The 15,729-nt window shown below is 42.2% G+C and overlaps 1 protein-coding gene across 5 annotated transcripts; it reads right to left on the bottom strand.

Moving 5' to 3' along the window:
• Positions 1-658: 658 nt before the first annotated feature.
• On the bottom strand, positions 659-11,263 carry LOC110522451 (uncharacterized). 5 transcript variants are annotated; one of them, XR_016495628.1, is made up of 7 exons: positions 11,159-11,263; positions 10,817-10,889; positions 8,267-8,317; positions 7,285-8,025; positions 7,078-7,166; positions 6,604-6,775; positions 659-1,170 (listed from the first exon to the last, which is right to left on the bottom strand). XR_016495628.1 is itself a non-coding variant. In XM_090233473.1 (7 exons), exons 3-7 carry the CDS (start codon positions 8,336-8,338, stop codon positions 1,012-1,014), a joined length of 1,233 nt encoding a protein of 410 aa, XP_090089599.1. In that variant the 5' UTR covers positions 8,339-8,346; positions 10,817-10,889; positions 11,159-11,263; the 3' UTR covers positions 659-1,011. The 5 variants fall into 5 exon arrangements, 4 of the variants coding, with proteins under 4 accessions (XP_090089599.1, XP_090089600.1, XP_090089601.1 ...); XM_090233473.1 differs by having other exon boundaries at positions 8,267-8,346; XM_090233474.1 differs by having other exon boundaries at positions 7,285-7,977; positions 8,267-8,346.
• Positions 11,264-15,729: the final 4,466 nt, after the last annotated feature.

Here is a 15,729-nt window from a genome sequence, read left to right as displayed (position 1 = left end):
CCCAGTGTGCACAGAACCTGGCCACAGAGGGTGTTGCTCAGTACCTGTGATGTTCAGTACAGCACATACAGTACATTCTACTACTGTAGGTAATAATAACCTAGCCTCAGAGGAGGAGTACAACAGCTTCACAAGACACATGATCTTGGAGGTGATATTTGTGAACACCTGTCTAACACTGACATTCTTCTTAATTGACAGTAAGCAGTGAAATCATTGTACTTCTATCTAGCCAGTGTATTTCTACTTTCTCAATGACCCCCCCACCCGTAGCTCCCCGCTCCCCCAACCCCTCCGTAGCTCCCCACTCCCCCAACCCCTCCGTAGCTCCCCGCTCCCCCAACCCCTCCGTAGCTCCCCACTCCCCCAACCCCTCCGTAGCTCCCCGCTCCCCCAACCCCTCTGTAGCTCCCCGCTCCCCCAACCCCTCTGTAGCTCCCCGCTCCCCCAACCCCTCTGTAGCTCCCCGCTCCCCCAACCCCTCCCCCAACCCCCCTACAATAAAATGTGTAAAACTTCATTCAATTTAATGGTTTTATTTCATAAAATGTTTGTTATTTACTACCCTTGTAGGGCACTGAATGCCCTCATATGGAGACCTTTAGTGAATCAGTGTAATGCACTGTATCTACTGATACCTTGAGTCAGGAAGACATCATAAGCATAAAGTATGTTTATTTACATAGATGTTCAACAGAAAATAGATATAAAATATTATACACATTTAAACGAAATGGCATTGCTTAATTCTTAGTCCTTCATACCTTGTAAATTACACACATTTGCAAAATGATTGTTTTTTTGTGGAGTTAGTGGGTATTAATGCAGTATTATGTTTGCAGCTCGTCACCATTATCACCATCATAATCATCATCACCATTATCACCATCTTAATCATCATCACCATTATCATAAAAAAGTTGCAAAGACTTTAACTGCAGATTGATACCATGTTATGCATGTAGCCTATGCTGAGTGTTGTATAATATTGGGATGTCATATGTATGGTTGTCATGGTATCGTGTCTACGTTGACAGAGGTGAGGATGACATCATGGAGGATGTTGATGCGATCGATCTGGTTGAGTTCTCTGATGCGGTGTTTAAACTCAAACAGCTGAGTTCCGTTCACAGCCACCTTAAACTCGCCAGACGTAACCAAAATCTTCATCTGAAACGCAGGACAGACAAACACTGGTGGCCAGATTGTCTTTGCAAAATAACCTGGTTATGTAAAAGTCTGAAAGCTACATCTGACCACCTCTCGGACACTCAACTGTACATGGACTCAACAAAAGCTTTCATCAGAAAAATACAAATGCTTGATGTAGAGGACATCCGACAGTGCTGATCTATAACCCACTTTAACTACTTTATCCCTGTATTCACCATTACTAGTAGAGATAATGAAAAAAACAACTGGCCATTGGTAACATTAATAATAGTTGTTAGTCAGTACAGTATAGGTTAGAGTTGTTAGTCAGTACAGTATAGGTTGTTAGTCAGTACAGTATAGGTTGTTAGTCAGTACAGTATAGGTTAGAGTTGTTAGTCAGTACAGTATAGGTTGTTAGTACAGTATAGGTTGTTAGTCAGTACAGTATAGGTTAGAGTTGTTAGTCAGTACAGTATAGGTTGTTAGTCAGTACAGTATAGGTTAGAGTTGTTAGTCAGTACAGTAAAGGCTGTTAGTCAGTACAGTATAGGTGAGAGTTGTTAGTCAGTACAGTATAGGTTGTTAGTCAGTACAGTATAGGTTGTTAGTCAGTACAGTATAGGTTAGAGTTGTTAGTCAGTACAGTATAGGTTGTTAGTCAGTACAGTATAGGTTGTTAGTCAGTACAGTATAGGTTAGAGTTGTTAGTCAGTACAGTATAGGTTGTTAGTCAGTACAGTATAGGTTGTTAGTCAGTACAGTATAGGTTAGAGTTGTTAGTTAGTACAATATAGGTTAGAGTTGTTAGTCAGTACAATATAGGTTGTTAGTCAGTACAGTACAGGTTGTTAGTCAGTACAGTATAGGTTAGAGTTGTTAGTCAGTATAGTATAGGTTGTTAGTCAGTACAGTATAGGTTGTTAGTCAGTACAGTATAGGTTAGAGTTGTTAGTTAGTACAATATAGGTTAGAGTTGTTAGTCAGAACAGTATAGGTTAGAGTTGTTAGTCAGTACAGTATAGGTTGTTAGTCAGTACAGTATAGGTTAGAGTTGTTAGTCAGTACAGTATAGGTTGTTAGTCAGTACAGTACAGGTTAGAGTTGTTAGTCAGTACAGTATAGGTTGTTAGTCAGTACAGTATAGGTTAGAGTTGTTAGTCAGTACAGTATAGGTTGTTAGTCAGTACAGTATAGGTTGTTAGTCAGTACAGTATAGGTTGTTAGTCAGTACAGTATAGGTTAGAGTTGTTAGTCAGTACAGTATAGGTTGTTAGTCAGTACAGTATAGGTTGTTAGTCAGTACAGTATAGGTTAGAGTTGTTAATCAGTACAGCATAGGTTAGAGTTGTTAGTCAGTACAGTATAGGTTGTTAGTCAGTACAGTATAGGTTGTTAGCCAGTACAGCATAGGTTAGAGTTGTTAGTCAGTACAGTGTAGGTTAGAGTTGTTAGTAAGTGCAGTATAGGTTGTTAGTCAGTACAGTATAGGTTAGAGTTGTTAGTCAGTACAGTATAGGTTGTTAGTCAGTAAAGTATAGGTTGTTAGTCAGTACAATATAGGTTGTTAGTCAGTACAGTATAGGTTGTTAGTCAGTACAGTATAGGTTAGAGTTGTTAGTCAGTACAGTTTAGGTTGTTAGTCAGTACAGTATAGGTTGTTAGTCAGTACAGTATAGGTTGTTAGTCAGTACATTATAGGTTAGAGTTGTTAGTCAGTACAGTATAGGTTGTTAGTCAGTACAGTATAGGTTAGAGTTGCTAGTCAGTACAGTATAGGTTGTTAGTCAGTACAGTATAGGTTGTTAGTAAGACCAATATAGGTTGTTAATCAGTACAGTATAGGTTAGAGTTGTTAGTCAGTACAGTATAGGTTGTTAGTACAGTATAGGTTGTTAGTCAGTACAGTATAGGTTGTTAGTCAGTACAGTATAGGTTAGAGTTGTTAGTCAGTACAGTATAGGTTGTTAGTCAGTACAGTATAGGTTGTTAGTCAGTACAGTATAGGTTAGAGTTGTTAGTCAGTACAGTATAGGTTAGAGTTGTTAGTCAGTACAGTATAGGTTGTTAGTCAGTACAATATATGTTAGAGTAGTTAGTCAGTACAGTATAGGTTGTTAGTCAGTACAGTATAGGTTAGAGTTGCTAGTCAGTACAGTATAGGTTGTTAGTCAGTACAGTATAGGTTGTTAGTCAGACCAATATAGGTTGTTAGTCAGTACAGTATAGGTTAGAGTTGTTAGTCAGTACAGTATAGGTTGTTAGTACAGTATAGGTTGTTAGTCAGTATAGGTTGTTAGTCAGTACAGTATAGGTTGTTAGTCAGTACAGTATAGGTTGTTGGTCAGTACAGTATAGGTTGTTAGTCAGTACAGTATAGGTTAGAGTTGTTAGTCAGTACAGTATAGGTTAGAGTTGTTAGTCAGTACAGTATAGGTTTTTAGTCAGTACAGCATAGGTTAGAGTTGTTAGTCAGTACAGTATAGGTTGTTAGTACAGTATAGGTTGTTAGTCAGTACAGTATAGGTTGTTAGTCAGTACAGTATAGGTTAGAGTTGTTAGTCAGTACAGTATAGGTTGTTAGTCAGTACAGTATAGGTTGTTAGTCAGTACAGTATAGGTTAGAGTTGTTAGTCAGTACAGTATAGGTTAGAGTTGTTAGTCAGTACAGTATAGGTTGTTAGTCAGTACATTATATGTTAGAGTTGTTAGTCAGTACAGTATAGGTTAGAGTTGCTAGTCAGTACAGTATAGGTTGTTAGTCAGTACAGTATAGGTTGTTAGTCAGACCAATATAGGTTGTTAGTCAGTACAGTATAGGTTAGAGTTGTTAGTCAGTACAGTATAGGTTGTTAGTACAGTATAGGTTGTTAGTCAGTACAGTATAGGTTGTTAGTCAGTACAGTATAGGTTAGAGTTGTTAGTCAGTACAGTATAGGTTGTTAGTCAGTACAGTATAGGTTGTTAGTCAGTACAGTATAGGTTAGAGTTGTTAGTCAGTACAGTATAGGTTAGAGTTGTTAGTCAGTACAGTATAGGTTTTTAGTCAGTACAGCATAGGTTAGAGTTGTTAGTCAGTACAGTATAGGTTGTTAGTCAGTACAGTATAGGTTAGAGTTGTTAGTCAGTACTGTATAGGTTGTTAGTCAGTACAGTATAGGTTAGAGTTGTTAGTCAGTACAGTATAGGTTGTTAGTACAGTATAGGTTGTTAGTCAGTACAGTATAGGTTGTTAGTCAGTACAATATAGGTTCGAGTTGTTAGTCAGTACAGTATAGGTTGTTAGTCAGTACAGTATAGGTTGTTAGTCAGTACAGTATAGGTTAGAGTTGTTAGTCAGTACAGTATAGGTTGTTAGTCAGTACAGTATAGGTTGTTAGTCAGTACAGTATAGGTTAGAGTTGCTAGTCAGTACAGTATAGGTTGTTAGTCAGTACAGTATAGATTGTTAGTAAGACCAATATAGGTTGTTAATCAGTACAGTATAGGTTAGAGTTGTTAGTCAGTACAGTATAGGTTGTTAGTACAGTATAGGTTGTTAGTCAGTACAGTATAGGTTGTTAGTCAGTACAGTATAGGTTAGAGTTGTTAGTCAGTACAGTATAGGTTGTTAGTCAGTACAGTATAGGTTGTTAGTCAGTACAGTATAGGTTAGAGTTGTTAGTCAGTACAGTATAGGTTAGAGTTGTTAGTCAGTACAGTATAGGTTGTTAGTCAGTACATTATATGTTAGAGTTGTTAGTCAGTACAGTATAGGTTGTTAGTCAGTACAGTATAGGTTAGAGTTGCTAGTCAGTACAGTATAGGTTGTTAGTCAGTACAGTATAGGTTGTTAGTCAGACCAATATAGGTTGTTAGTCAGTACAGTATAGGTTAGAGTTGTTAGTCAGTACAGTATAGGTTGTTAGTACAGTATAGGTTGTTAGTCAGTATAGGTTGTTAGTCAGTACAGTATAGGTTGTTAGTCAGTACAGTATAGGTTGTTGGTCAGTACAGTATAGGTTGTTAGTCAGTACAGTATAGGTTAGAGTTGTTAGTCAGTACAGTATAGGTTAGAGTTGTTAGTCAGTACAGTATAGGTTTTTAGTCAGTACAGCATAGGTTAGAGTTGTTAGTCAGTACAGTATAGGTTGTTAGTCAGTACAGTATAGGTTAGAGTTGTTAGTCAGTACAGTATAGGTTGTTAGTCAGTACAGTATAGGTTAGAGTTGTTAGTCAGTACAGTATAGGTTGTTAGTCAGTAAAGTATAGGTTGTTAGTCAGTACAATATAGGTTGTTAGTCAGTGCAGTATAGGTTGTTAGTCAGTACAGTATAGGTTAGAGTTGTTAGTCAGTACAGTATAGGTTGTTAGTCTGTAAAGTATAGGTTGTTAGTCAGTACAATATAGGTTGTTAGTCAGCGCAGTATAGGTTGTTAGTCAGTACAGTATAGGTTAGAGTTGTTAGTCAGTACAGTTTAGGTTGTTAGTCAGTACAGTATAGGTTGTTAGTCAGTACAGTATAGGTTGTTAGTCAGTACAGTATATGTTAGAGTTGCTAGGCAGTACAGTATAGGTTGTTAGTACAGTATAGGTTGTTAGTCAGTACAGTATAGGTTGTTAGTCAGTACAGTATAGGTTAGAGTTGTTAGTCAGTACAGTATAGGTTGTTAGTCAGTACAGTATAGGTTGTTAGTCAGTACAGTATAGGTTAGAGTTGTTAGTCAGTACAGTATAGGTTAGAGTTGTTAGTCAGTACAGTATAGGTTGTTAGTCAGTACATTATAGGTTAGAGTTGCTAGTCAGTACAGTATAGGTTGTTAGTCAGTACAGTATAGGTTGTTAGTCAGACCAATATAGGTTGTTAGTCAGTACAGTATAGGTTAGAGTTGTTAGTCAGTACAGTATAGGTTGTTAGTACAGTATAGGTTGTTAGTCAGTACAGTATAGGTTGTTAGTCAGTACAGTATAGGTTAGAGTTGTTAGTCAGTACAGTATAGGTTGTTAGTCAGTACAGTATAGGTTAGAGTTGTTATTCAGTACAGTATAGGTTAGAGTTGTTAGTCAGTACAGTATAGGTTTTTAGTCAGTACAGCATAGGTTAGAGTTGTTAGTCAGTACAGTATAGGTTGTTAGTCAGTACAGTATAGGTTAGAGTTGTTAGTCAGTACAGTATAGGTTGTTAGTCAGTACAGTATAGGTTAGAGTTGTTAGTCAGTACAGTATAGGTTGTTAGTACAGTATAGGTTGTTAGTCAGTACAGTATAGGTTGTTAGTCAGTACAATATAGGTTAGAGTTGTTAGTCAGTACAGTATAGGTTGTTAGTCAGTACAGTATAGGTTGTTAGTCAGTACAGTATAGGTTAGAGTTGTTAGTCAGTACAGTATAGGTTGTTAGTCAGTACAGTATAGGTTGTTAGTCAGTACAGTATAGGTTAGAGTTGCACTGCTATAAAGAATATTCCCACTGACCTCGAAGGACTGACCGGCCATGAAGGGGAAGCCTCCCTGTGTGTGCCTCTCCTCCTTCCCCCAGTGCTCTCCCATCTTGTGGTTCCTCACCACTGCCTGCTTGCCCCCCTCATTGAACCGAGAGTTGAGGTGGAAGGCGATGTCATTACCTCGCAGAAAGTTCACTGTGAACCTAAACAAGTTAGGATCAAAACAGTTTAATCGATCATATTGATAAAAACACAGGTCAAGATATTAGATAGTGAAAAACTACAGTCATCAATCAGGTTAATAGGCCCACTCTTCCAGGATCGTGATGTATTGAAAGCAGCTGACATTCAATATAGTAAAATGACTTATTACATCAGTTGTATTCAAATAGCATACTGGTAATGTGTACTGTACATCCAATGCTTCCACTGGGTATCTCAGGGATCGTATTCATCCCAGTAGACAACAAAGACCCTAGTAGACTATGGTAGTTGATGAACTCACTGCTTAGCGTTTGGTTTGACCTGGCCCATGATGGTGAGCATCATCTTGTCGTAGATGCCTCTTTGTAGGTTCAGGTTGTAGGGCACATTCTATACACCAACACAACACACAGACATTTAGGATATGGCGCTATCTTCACACCAACACAATGATTATGCCAATTCCTTTCCTCCATCTGCTGATGCTCCTTCCCTCCCTGTCTCTCACCTGTCCAGTTGGTGTCGGATTCCACTGTGTAGCAGGTGGGAAACCACCTGGGTCCTGATCAGGCCAACTAGACTGTACACCTGGGTCCTGACCAGGTCCGAATGGCCATCCAGACCCTGGGTTAACTCCTGGGTTAAAGCCTGGGACTGGCCACACTGGGGGACTGGGCTGGCTGGGGCCCTGGGCCTGGGCTTGAATTGAGGCTGGAGGTTGATAAGGCTGGGGTGCAGGCTGGGGCTGTAATTGGGAAGGCTGGGGCTGGGGTCCAGGCCAGCACGGCTGGCAGGGATGGGTTGGGGCTGGATGGGTATGTTGTGGTTGAGTACCAGGCCAGTTTTGGGCTGGAGCTGGGGATGGTTTGGATGGTTGAGGACCAGGCCAGTTCCAGTTTTGGGCTGGAGCTGGGGATGGTTGTGATGGCTGTGGCCCAGGCCAGTTTTGGGCTGGACCTGGGGCTTGTTGGGTTGGCTGTTGCCCAGGCCAGCAGGGGGTGTTCGGGTTCCCAGGAAAGCAAGGCATGGGCTGAGGTTGAGCTGGGGCTGGTTGGGATGATTGAGGACCAGGCCAGCAGGGGATGCTGGGCTGCTCAGGCCAGCAGGATGGGGGTTGGGGTTGACTGGGCTGTTGGCTGGGCTGTGTCGGCCAGACTGGACCCCCTGGTTGCTGTTGACTGGGCCAGATACTGTTGCTTCCCTGGGGGGTAGAACCAGAGGACGGACAGCCACACAGAGCATCAGAGAGCTGGGGGGGACAAGATAAGTACACACACATACAGTCAAAGATACACACATTCGTACATGCACACTGGCACCGACACATTTGCACACACTCCCATACTCACAGACACAGACAAATAACACAGAATGAGACACATACAGAGACAATTTCCACACAATACTTCAAGAATATTGAGCAAGTTCCTATCATTGAGTTCTCAGTTGCTAGTTGTCAGTGTAGAGGTTGAAGGAGGGTAGGTACTTACTTCCATAGTATCTGTAAGTAAAGAGAGAACAGCATCACTACGTTTTTTCATCTTCATCAGAAACGGAAGCATTAGAAGCCCTAACAAAACACAAATCACTATAGCAACTCACCACTGTTGGATCACAGGTTAGGAAGATTTTCACTTTAGGAACTTATTTGCTCCAGTTTCATTGCTGATTATACCAGCTGATACTGAGATGACCACTAGATGGCCCCAGTGAATTACCTCACTCCCGTGATTATTATAGACCAAGTCCCACACTACTCAGTACTCATACACAGAGTATGATGGTAGAAGGCCATGTCATATGGAACATGATGCATAATAAAGCCCTTCGTAAGGAATGTGTATGGAATTGTGAATCTGTTGTCTGTAATCATTCTGCCACAGTCACACAAGTGACTGTCTTCTCTTAGCACAGCAGATTGTACAGATAGCTACTCACTAATAACATCATTACCTGATTACCTGCCCTCAGTCTGTATAGCCTGTATGTTGTGCATGGTCTTTATAGACAATACATGATGACTCTGCAATAGGCCTCCAAACCATACATGCTCTAAGTACCCACTAGTAAAAGAAACAATTCGGTGTAACACATCTGCTCTCCATATCTCTTTCTTTGTCATTCAGAATGGAATGTTCAAACCATAATGTCTAAAAGTTCTTAGGCCTAGATTACGTCTGGACTCATTTTCAATTGCAGAATCCGCGAACACAGAAACATTGCCTTCAAAAGTGGGTTGATGTCTAGATGGGATACAGCTTTTGTCCAATTTAACGTCAAATCAAATGTTATTGTTCACATACACATATTAGCTGATGTTATTGCGGGTGTAGAGAAGTGCTTGTAAAAAACTAAATACTGCAAAGTTGCTTAGGAGCTAGAAGCAGAGCTGTCGTATCTGTCGGCGCCATCTTAAACAACCATTGTCAACGTTTTTTTTGTGTGCATTTTTAGCTAACCCTAAACCTAACCATTTTCCTGACCTTCATTTAATTCTAGTAACCTGCTACGTTAATTCTTCCCACCTGCTGCGTGAGTTCTCCTAAAACCTGCTAAGAAAAGTCAGTTCTGACAAAAGCTGTATCCCTTCTAAACAGAACCTTCAAAAGGTGCATAGCCCAAAAGGGGTTTGACTAGATGGGATGCAGCTAATGGCAGAAGGGACTTTCAAATCAAATCAAATGCAATTTGTCACATGCTTTGTGAACAGGTGTGGACTAACAGTGAAATGCTTACTGACATCTCAACTATGCAGAGAGAAAGACAATATAGACGCAATAGAAAAGTAAAACAGGTCATAATAAAAGCAGGCACAATGAGCAACGATAACTTGCTACTAGTACCATACCAGTACCAGTACCATGTCCATGTGCAGGGGTAATTGAGGCAGAGATGTAGGCTACATAGGGAGAACTATGAATAAAGTGACAGCAGCAGCAGCATACAGTGCGTGATGAGTAAAAAAAAAGTGAGTGCGAAAAGGGTCAATGCAGATAGGTATATGGTCAACTATTTATCAGTCTTATGGCTTGGGGGTAGAAGCTGTTCAGGGTCCTGTTGGTTCCAGACTTGGTGCATCTGTACCGCTTGTCGTGAGGTAGCATTGCAGCCAGAAGTGAGAACAGTCTATGACTTGGGTGGATGGAGTATTTGACTATTTGTAGGGCCTTCCTCTGACACTGCCTGGTATAGTGGGAAAGGGGGATACCTAGTCAGTTGTACAACTGAATGCATTCAACTGTAATGTGTCTTCCACGTTCAACCCAACACCTCTGAATCAGTGACGTGCGGGTGCTGACATAATCGACAGCTACGTCATCAGCGCCCGGGGAACAATGGGTTAACTGCCTTGTTCAGGGACAGAACACCACAACAGATGTTTTCCTTGTCAGCTCGGGGATTCAATCCACCAACCATTCAGTTACTGGGCCAACGCATCTACCCGCCAGGCTACCGGTCCTGGATGGTAGGGAGCTCGGCCCCAGGGATGTTCCCTCTGTAGGTTCTGTAGCTCCTCGTTGTGGTCCAATGCCAAGCAGTTGCCATACCAACCGACTTTTCGTAGCAGGTTAGGAGAATTTACACGCCAGGTTAGGATAATTAACATTGCAAATTAGGAGAATTAGGTTAAGGTTAGGGAAACAATTAGGGTTAACTAAAATTGTAAAATTCTCACCAAAGTGACTCAAACATGCTACTTTTGACATCATTTTGACATTAGCTGCATGCCTTCTAGCCATCACCACCGAAAAGTGGTGATCGGATTGAATCTAGCTTTCCCTCAGTAAGTGGCCTACTTTTGAACATCCCATAGACCTGCAGTATGCAGAACATGTCAAATCTGTCTCATATAAAATGTAGATGGATCATCATACAATGAATGATCCTATTCAGCCAAAATGTAGGTTAGTGGAAGATACACTCTATAAGCCAGGGCTTTTCACACTGCAAAATGTTGGTTTGGCAAATTACCTATTTTAGACTGCAGCAAAGCTAAGAAACATTTAATACTTTCACACTCTAAAGTGCATAACACCAACCTTAGCCCAGGACTAAATTGGCCGTGCTGCAGAGCAGAGTAAGTACCAGCTTCTGGAGGGGGAAGCAGCAAGTCTATGACAGGGATCAGCCAACATTGTATTTTAATATTCCATGTTTCATCAACTATGATACCAGACAGCTGGAGCTAGATAGATCAAATCGAACTTTATTTAAAGTGCATTTAAAAATGCAACACACAGTAAAGTAAAACAGTAAAACAATAAAATAAGGTTAAAGCTCCCTTGTCAAAGAGAAGTCAAACTCACCAATGGGACAATACAGATTTTCTGGACTAACCTGGAGAAATAAGAGATATATAAATGAATAAAACGTTACATTACCGGTTGTTGATGTGTTGTTGAGGTGACAGCTAGACAGCTACAGTAGGAATTCACACACACTCTTTTATGTACTCCTTATACATTCCTTCTTTATTTGGCCACTCCTTTATTCCCAACTTTCCTCTACTGGGAAAACCACACCCAGGGGGAAAGATTCTCTGTCACAACATTTCCCTTATCAAAATGTTCTTCATTCTTAAGAGTAAATCAATATATATAAATGTTCTGTCTTAAATGAAAATCCATCAGTAGGATAAAAGACAAGACTGGTGACAGGTTGTGGAAATATACTTTAGCAAAATACTGCTGTAGTGCAGCAGACTGATGTACTATTGTTGAACTGTTGGTTGGTTCATAAATTGACTTGGACATACTTCAACAAATTATGGAAGTTTGCAATATCTAAGGGAGGATTACATAGCAATGTCCCTATAATATAAAAAACACATATTCCCTGGTGTTTCTGCTCTGAAACTGTCATGGGTGTTTCTGGAATGCAATAACAGTTTTTTTTTCAAGAGAGAGCTTGAAAGAGAGAGAGAGAGAGATGGGAGAGGGAGAGGGAGAGGGAGAGATGGGAGAGAGAGAGAGAGAGAGATGGGAGAGAGAGAGAGATAGAGAGATGGGAGGGAGAGATGGAAGAGAGAGAGAGATGGGAGAGAGAGAGAGAGAGATGGAGAGGGAGAGGGAGAAGGAGAGAGAAAGAGAAAGAGGGAGAGAGGGAGAGAGAGAGGGAGAGAGAGAGAGAGAGAGAGAAAGAGAGAGAGAGAGAGAGAGAGATGGAAGAGAGAGAGAGATGGGAGAAAGAAAGAGAGAGGGAGAGAGAGAGAGAGAGAGAGAAAGAGGGAGAGATGTGAGAGAGAGAGATGGAAGAGAGAGAGAGATGGGAGAGGGAGAGAGAGAGAGAGAGAGAGAGAGAGAGAGAGAGAGAGAGAGAGAGAGAGGGAGAGGGAGAGTGAGAGGGAGAGAGAGATGGGAGGGAGAGCGAGAAATGGGAGAGAGGGAGGGAGAGATGAGAGAGATGAGAAAGTGAGAGGGAGAGAGAGAGAAAGAAAGAGAGAGGAGAGATGGGAGAGGGAGAGAGAGAGAGAGAGAGAGAGAGAGAGGGAGAGAAGGAGAGAGAGATGGAAAGGGAAAGAGAGAGGGGGGACAGAGAGAGAGAGAGATGAGAGAGATGAGAGAGAGATGGGAGAGAGAGCGAGATGAGAGAGAGGAGAGAGAGATGGGACAGGGAGAAAGAGAGATGGGACAGGGAGAGAGAGAGATGGGACAGGGAGGGAGAGAGATGGGACAGGGAGGGAGAGAGTGGGGACAGAGAGAGAGATGAGAGAGATGAGAGATAGGACAGAGAGAGAGAGAGAGATGAGAGAGAGGAGGAGAGAACAGTGAGAGAAACACACTATTTAAATGTTGCCATAGAAACCAGGGAATCTTGTCTGTGTATGTGTGTGTGTGTGCATGTTTGTGCGTGCGCGTGTGTGTATGTGCATGTATGTGTACATGTGTGTATGCACATGCTTACGTGTGTGGGTGTTACAAGTGAGAAGGGGTAACCAGAGGGTGCATAACTCTCAAACCCAAAGTGTCTCTCAAGACAGCCATGGTTTTCATTCAGCACGAAAGCAACACGTTTGAGTATGTACCTCCATTCCAAACACAACGAACACAGTGTGATGGGCTCTGAGGCTGCTGTTGGTAACGTGGTTGACTTCATTGCTCAGCAGCCAGTCATGAGACTGTGTCTCACAGACAATAACTAACTCCCTGACATGGTCTCTGTGCCAGGGACAGTAATGTCATTACAACAGACAGATACCTTCGCTGTGTCAGACCTGGGGTTGGTTCCCATTGCAGTCAGGGTGAAAGTCTGTCTCACAACATTGAGTCTGTAACACACCATAAGAGGGGCCAGTCTAACCGTTCACCCGGTAACGGTGATAAACATCATCAACTCTGTTTATCCATCTCTCAAAGTCAAAGTTTCCCCATCTGCTATGACAGTGTTATAACAGTGTTAAGACAGTGTTATGTAGCCTTTATGACAGAGCATTAGAGTAAAGTGTAGCCTAACCCTCCCAACAAGCAGTAAAGCTATTCCTGGAGTTGATTTTAATAACTGAATTAAATCATTAGCTGAAATCAATAGCTCTCCCTGTGCCAAAGAAAGCGAAGGTAACCTGCCTACCGCCCTGTAGCACTCACATCGGTAGCCATGAAGTGCTTAAAAGGCTGGTTATGGCTCACATCAACACCATCATCCCGGAAACCCTACACCCACTCCAATTCACATACCGCCCGGAACAGATTCACAAATGACACAATCTCAATCGCACTCCACACTGCCCTTTCCCACCTGGACAAAAGGAACACCTATGTGAGAATGCTTTTCTCATTGACTACAGCTTAGTGTTCTACACCATAGTGGCCACAAAGCTCATCACTAAGCTAAGGACCCTGAGACTAAACATCTCCCTCTGCAACTGGATCCTGGACTTCCTGACGGGTTGCCCCCAGGTGGTAAGGGTAGGTAACAACACATCTGCCACGCTGACCCACAACACGGGGGCCTCTCATGGGTGCGTGCTTAGTCCCCTCCTGTACTCCTTGTTCACCCACGACTGCGACAACAATGAGACAGCCTATAGGGAGGAGGTCAGAGACCTGGCAGTGTGATGCCAGGACAACAACCTTTCCCTCAACGTGAGGAAGACAAAGGAGATGATCGTGGACTACAGGAAAAGGAGGGCAGAACACTGACTCTGTACTGGTACCCCTTGTAACCTGTACACATTGACTCTGTACCGGTACCCTCTGTAACCTGTACACATTGACTCTGTACCGGTACCCTCTGTAACCTGTACACATTGACTAAGTACTGGTACCCTCTGTAACCTGTACACATTGACTCGGTACCGGTACCCTCTGTAAACTGTACACATTGACTAAGTACTGGTACCCTCTGTAACCTGTACACATTGACTAAGTACTGGTACCCTCTGTAACCTGTACACATTGACTAAGTACTGGTACCCTCTGTAACCTGTACACATTGACTAAGTACTGGTACCCCCCGTAACCTGTACACATTGACTCTGTACCGTACCCCTTGTAACCTGTACACATTGACTCTGTACTGGTACCCTCTGTAACCTGTACACATTGACTCTGTAGCGGTACCCTCTGTAACCTGTACACATTGACTCTGTACCGGTACCCTCTGTAACCTGTACACATTGACTCGGTACCGGTACCCCTTGTAACCTGTACACATTGACTCGGTACCGGTACCCCTTGTAACCTGTACACATTGACTCTGTACCGGTACCCTCTGTAACCTGTACACATTGACTCTGTACCGTACCCCTTGTAACCTGTACACATTGACTCTGTACTGGTACCCCCTGTAACCTGTACACATTGACTCTGTACCGTACCCCTTGTAACCTGTACACATTGACTCTGTACCGGTACCCTCTGTAACCTGTACACATTGACTCTGTACCGTACCCCTTGTAACCTGTACACATTGACTCTGTACTGGTACCCCCTGTAACCTGTACACATTGACTCTGTACCGTACCCCTTGTAACCTGTACACATTGACTCTGTACCGGTACCCTCTGTAACCTGTACACATTGACGCTGTACCGGTACTCCCCGTAACCTGTACACATTGACTCTGTACCGGTACCCTCTGTAACCTGTACACATTGACGCTGTACCGGTACTCCCCGTAACCTGTACACATTGACGCTGTACCGGTACCCCTTGTAACCTGTACACATTGACTCTGTACCGGTACCCTCTGTAACCTGTACACATTGACTCTGTACCGTACCCCTTGTAACCTGTACACATTGACTCTGTACTGGTACCCCCTGTAACCTGTACACATTGACTCTGTACCGTACCCCTTGTAACCTGTACACATTGACTCTGTACCGGTACCCTCTGTAACCTGTACACATTGACTCTGTACCGTACCCCTTGTAACCTGTACACATTGACTCTGTACTGGTACCCTCTGTAACCTGTACACATTGACTTTGTACCGGTACCCCCTGTAACCTGTACACTTTGACTCTGTACTGGTACCCCCTGTAACCTGTACACTTTGACTCTGTACTGGTACCCCCTGTAACCTGTACACATTGACTCGGTACCGGTACCCTCTGTAACCTGTACACATTGACTCGGTACCGGTACCCCTGTATATCGCTTCATTATTGTCGTTTTATTGTGTGACTTTAAAAATGTTACTTTAGTTTTTATGGTAAATATTTTCCTAACTCTATTTTCTTAAAACCACATTGTTGGTTAAGGGCTTGTAAGTAAGCATTTCATGGTAATGTCCTGTGGTATTCGTCAATGTGACAAATGCAATTTGATTTGATTTCAAATTTAAACAATGTTAATTTAAAATGTTCAACTACATATTCATTATCTTCAGCATCACCCCAACATCAAATATGTAAAAATTGTGCGTTTCTATGTTATGTAGTAAAATCAAATGTCAATGACATCATCGGTGTGCGTTGTGTAATTATAACCAATTATGAGTAGACATTGCT

This window comes from Oncorhynchus mykiss, chromosome 4 (assembly GCF_057628025.1).
Source record: "Oncorhynchus mykiss isolate SJ-2025 chromosome 4, ASM5762802v1, whole genome shotgun sequence".
Classification (NCBI taxonomy): domain Eukaryota; kingdom Metazoa; phylum Chordata; class Actinopteri; order Salmoniformes; family Salmonidae; genus Oncorhynchus; species Oncorhynchus mykiss.
The sequence above is the reverse complement of the archived record's forward strand: the minus strand, read 5'-3'. Positions and strand labels throughout refer to the sequence as shown.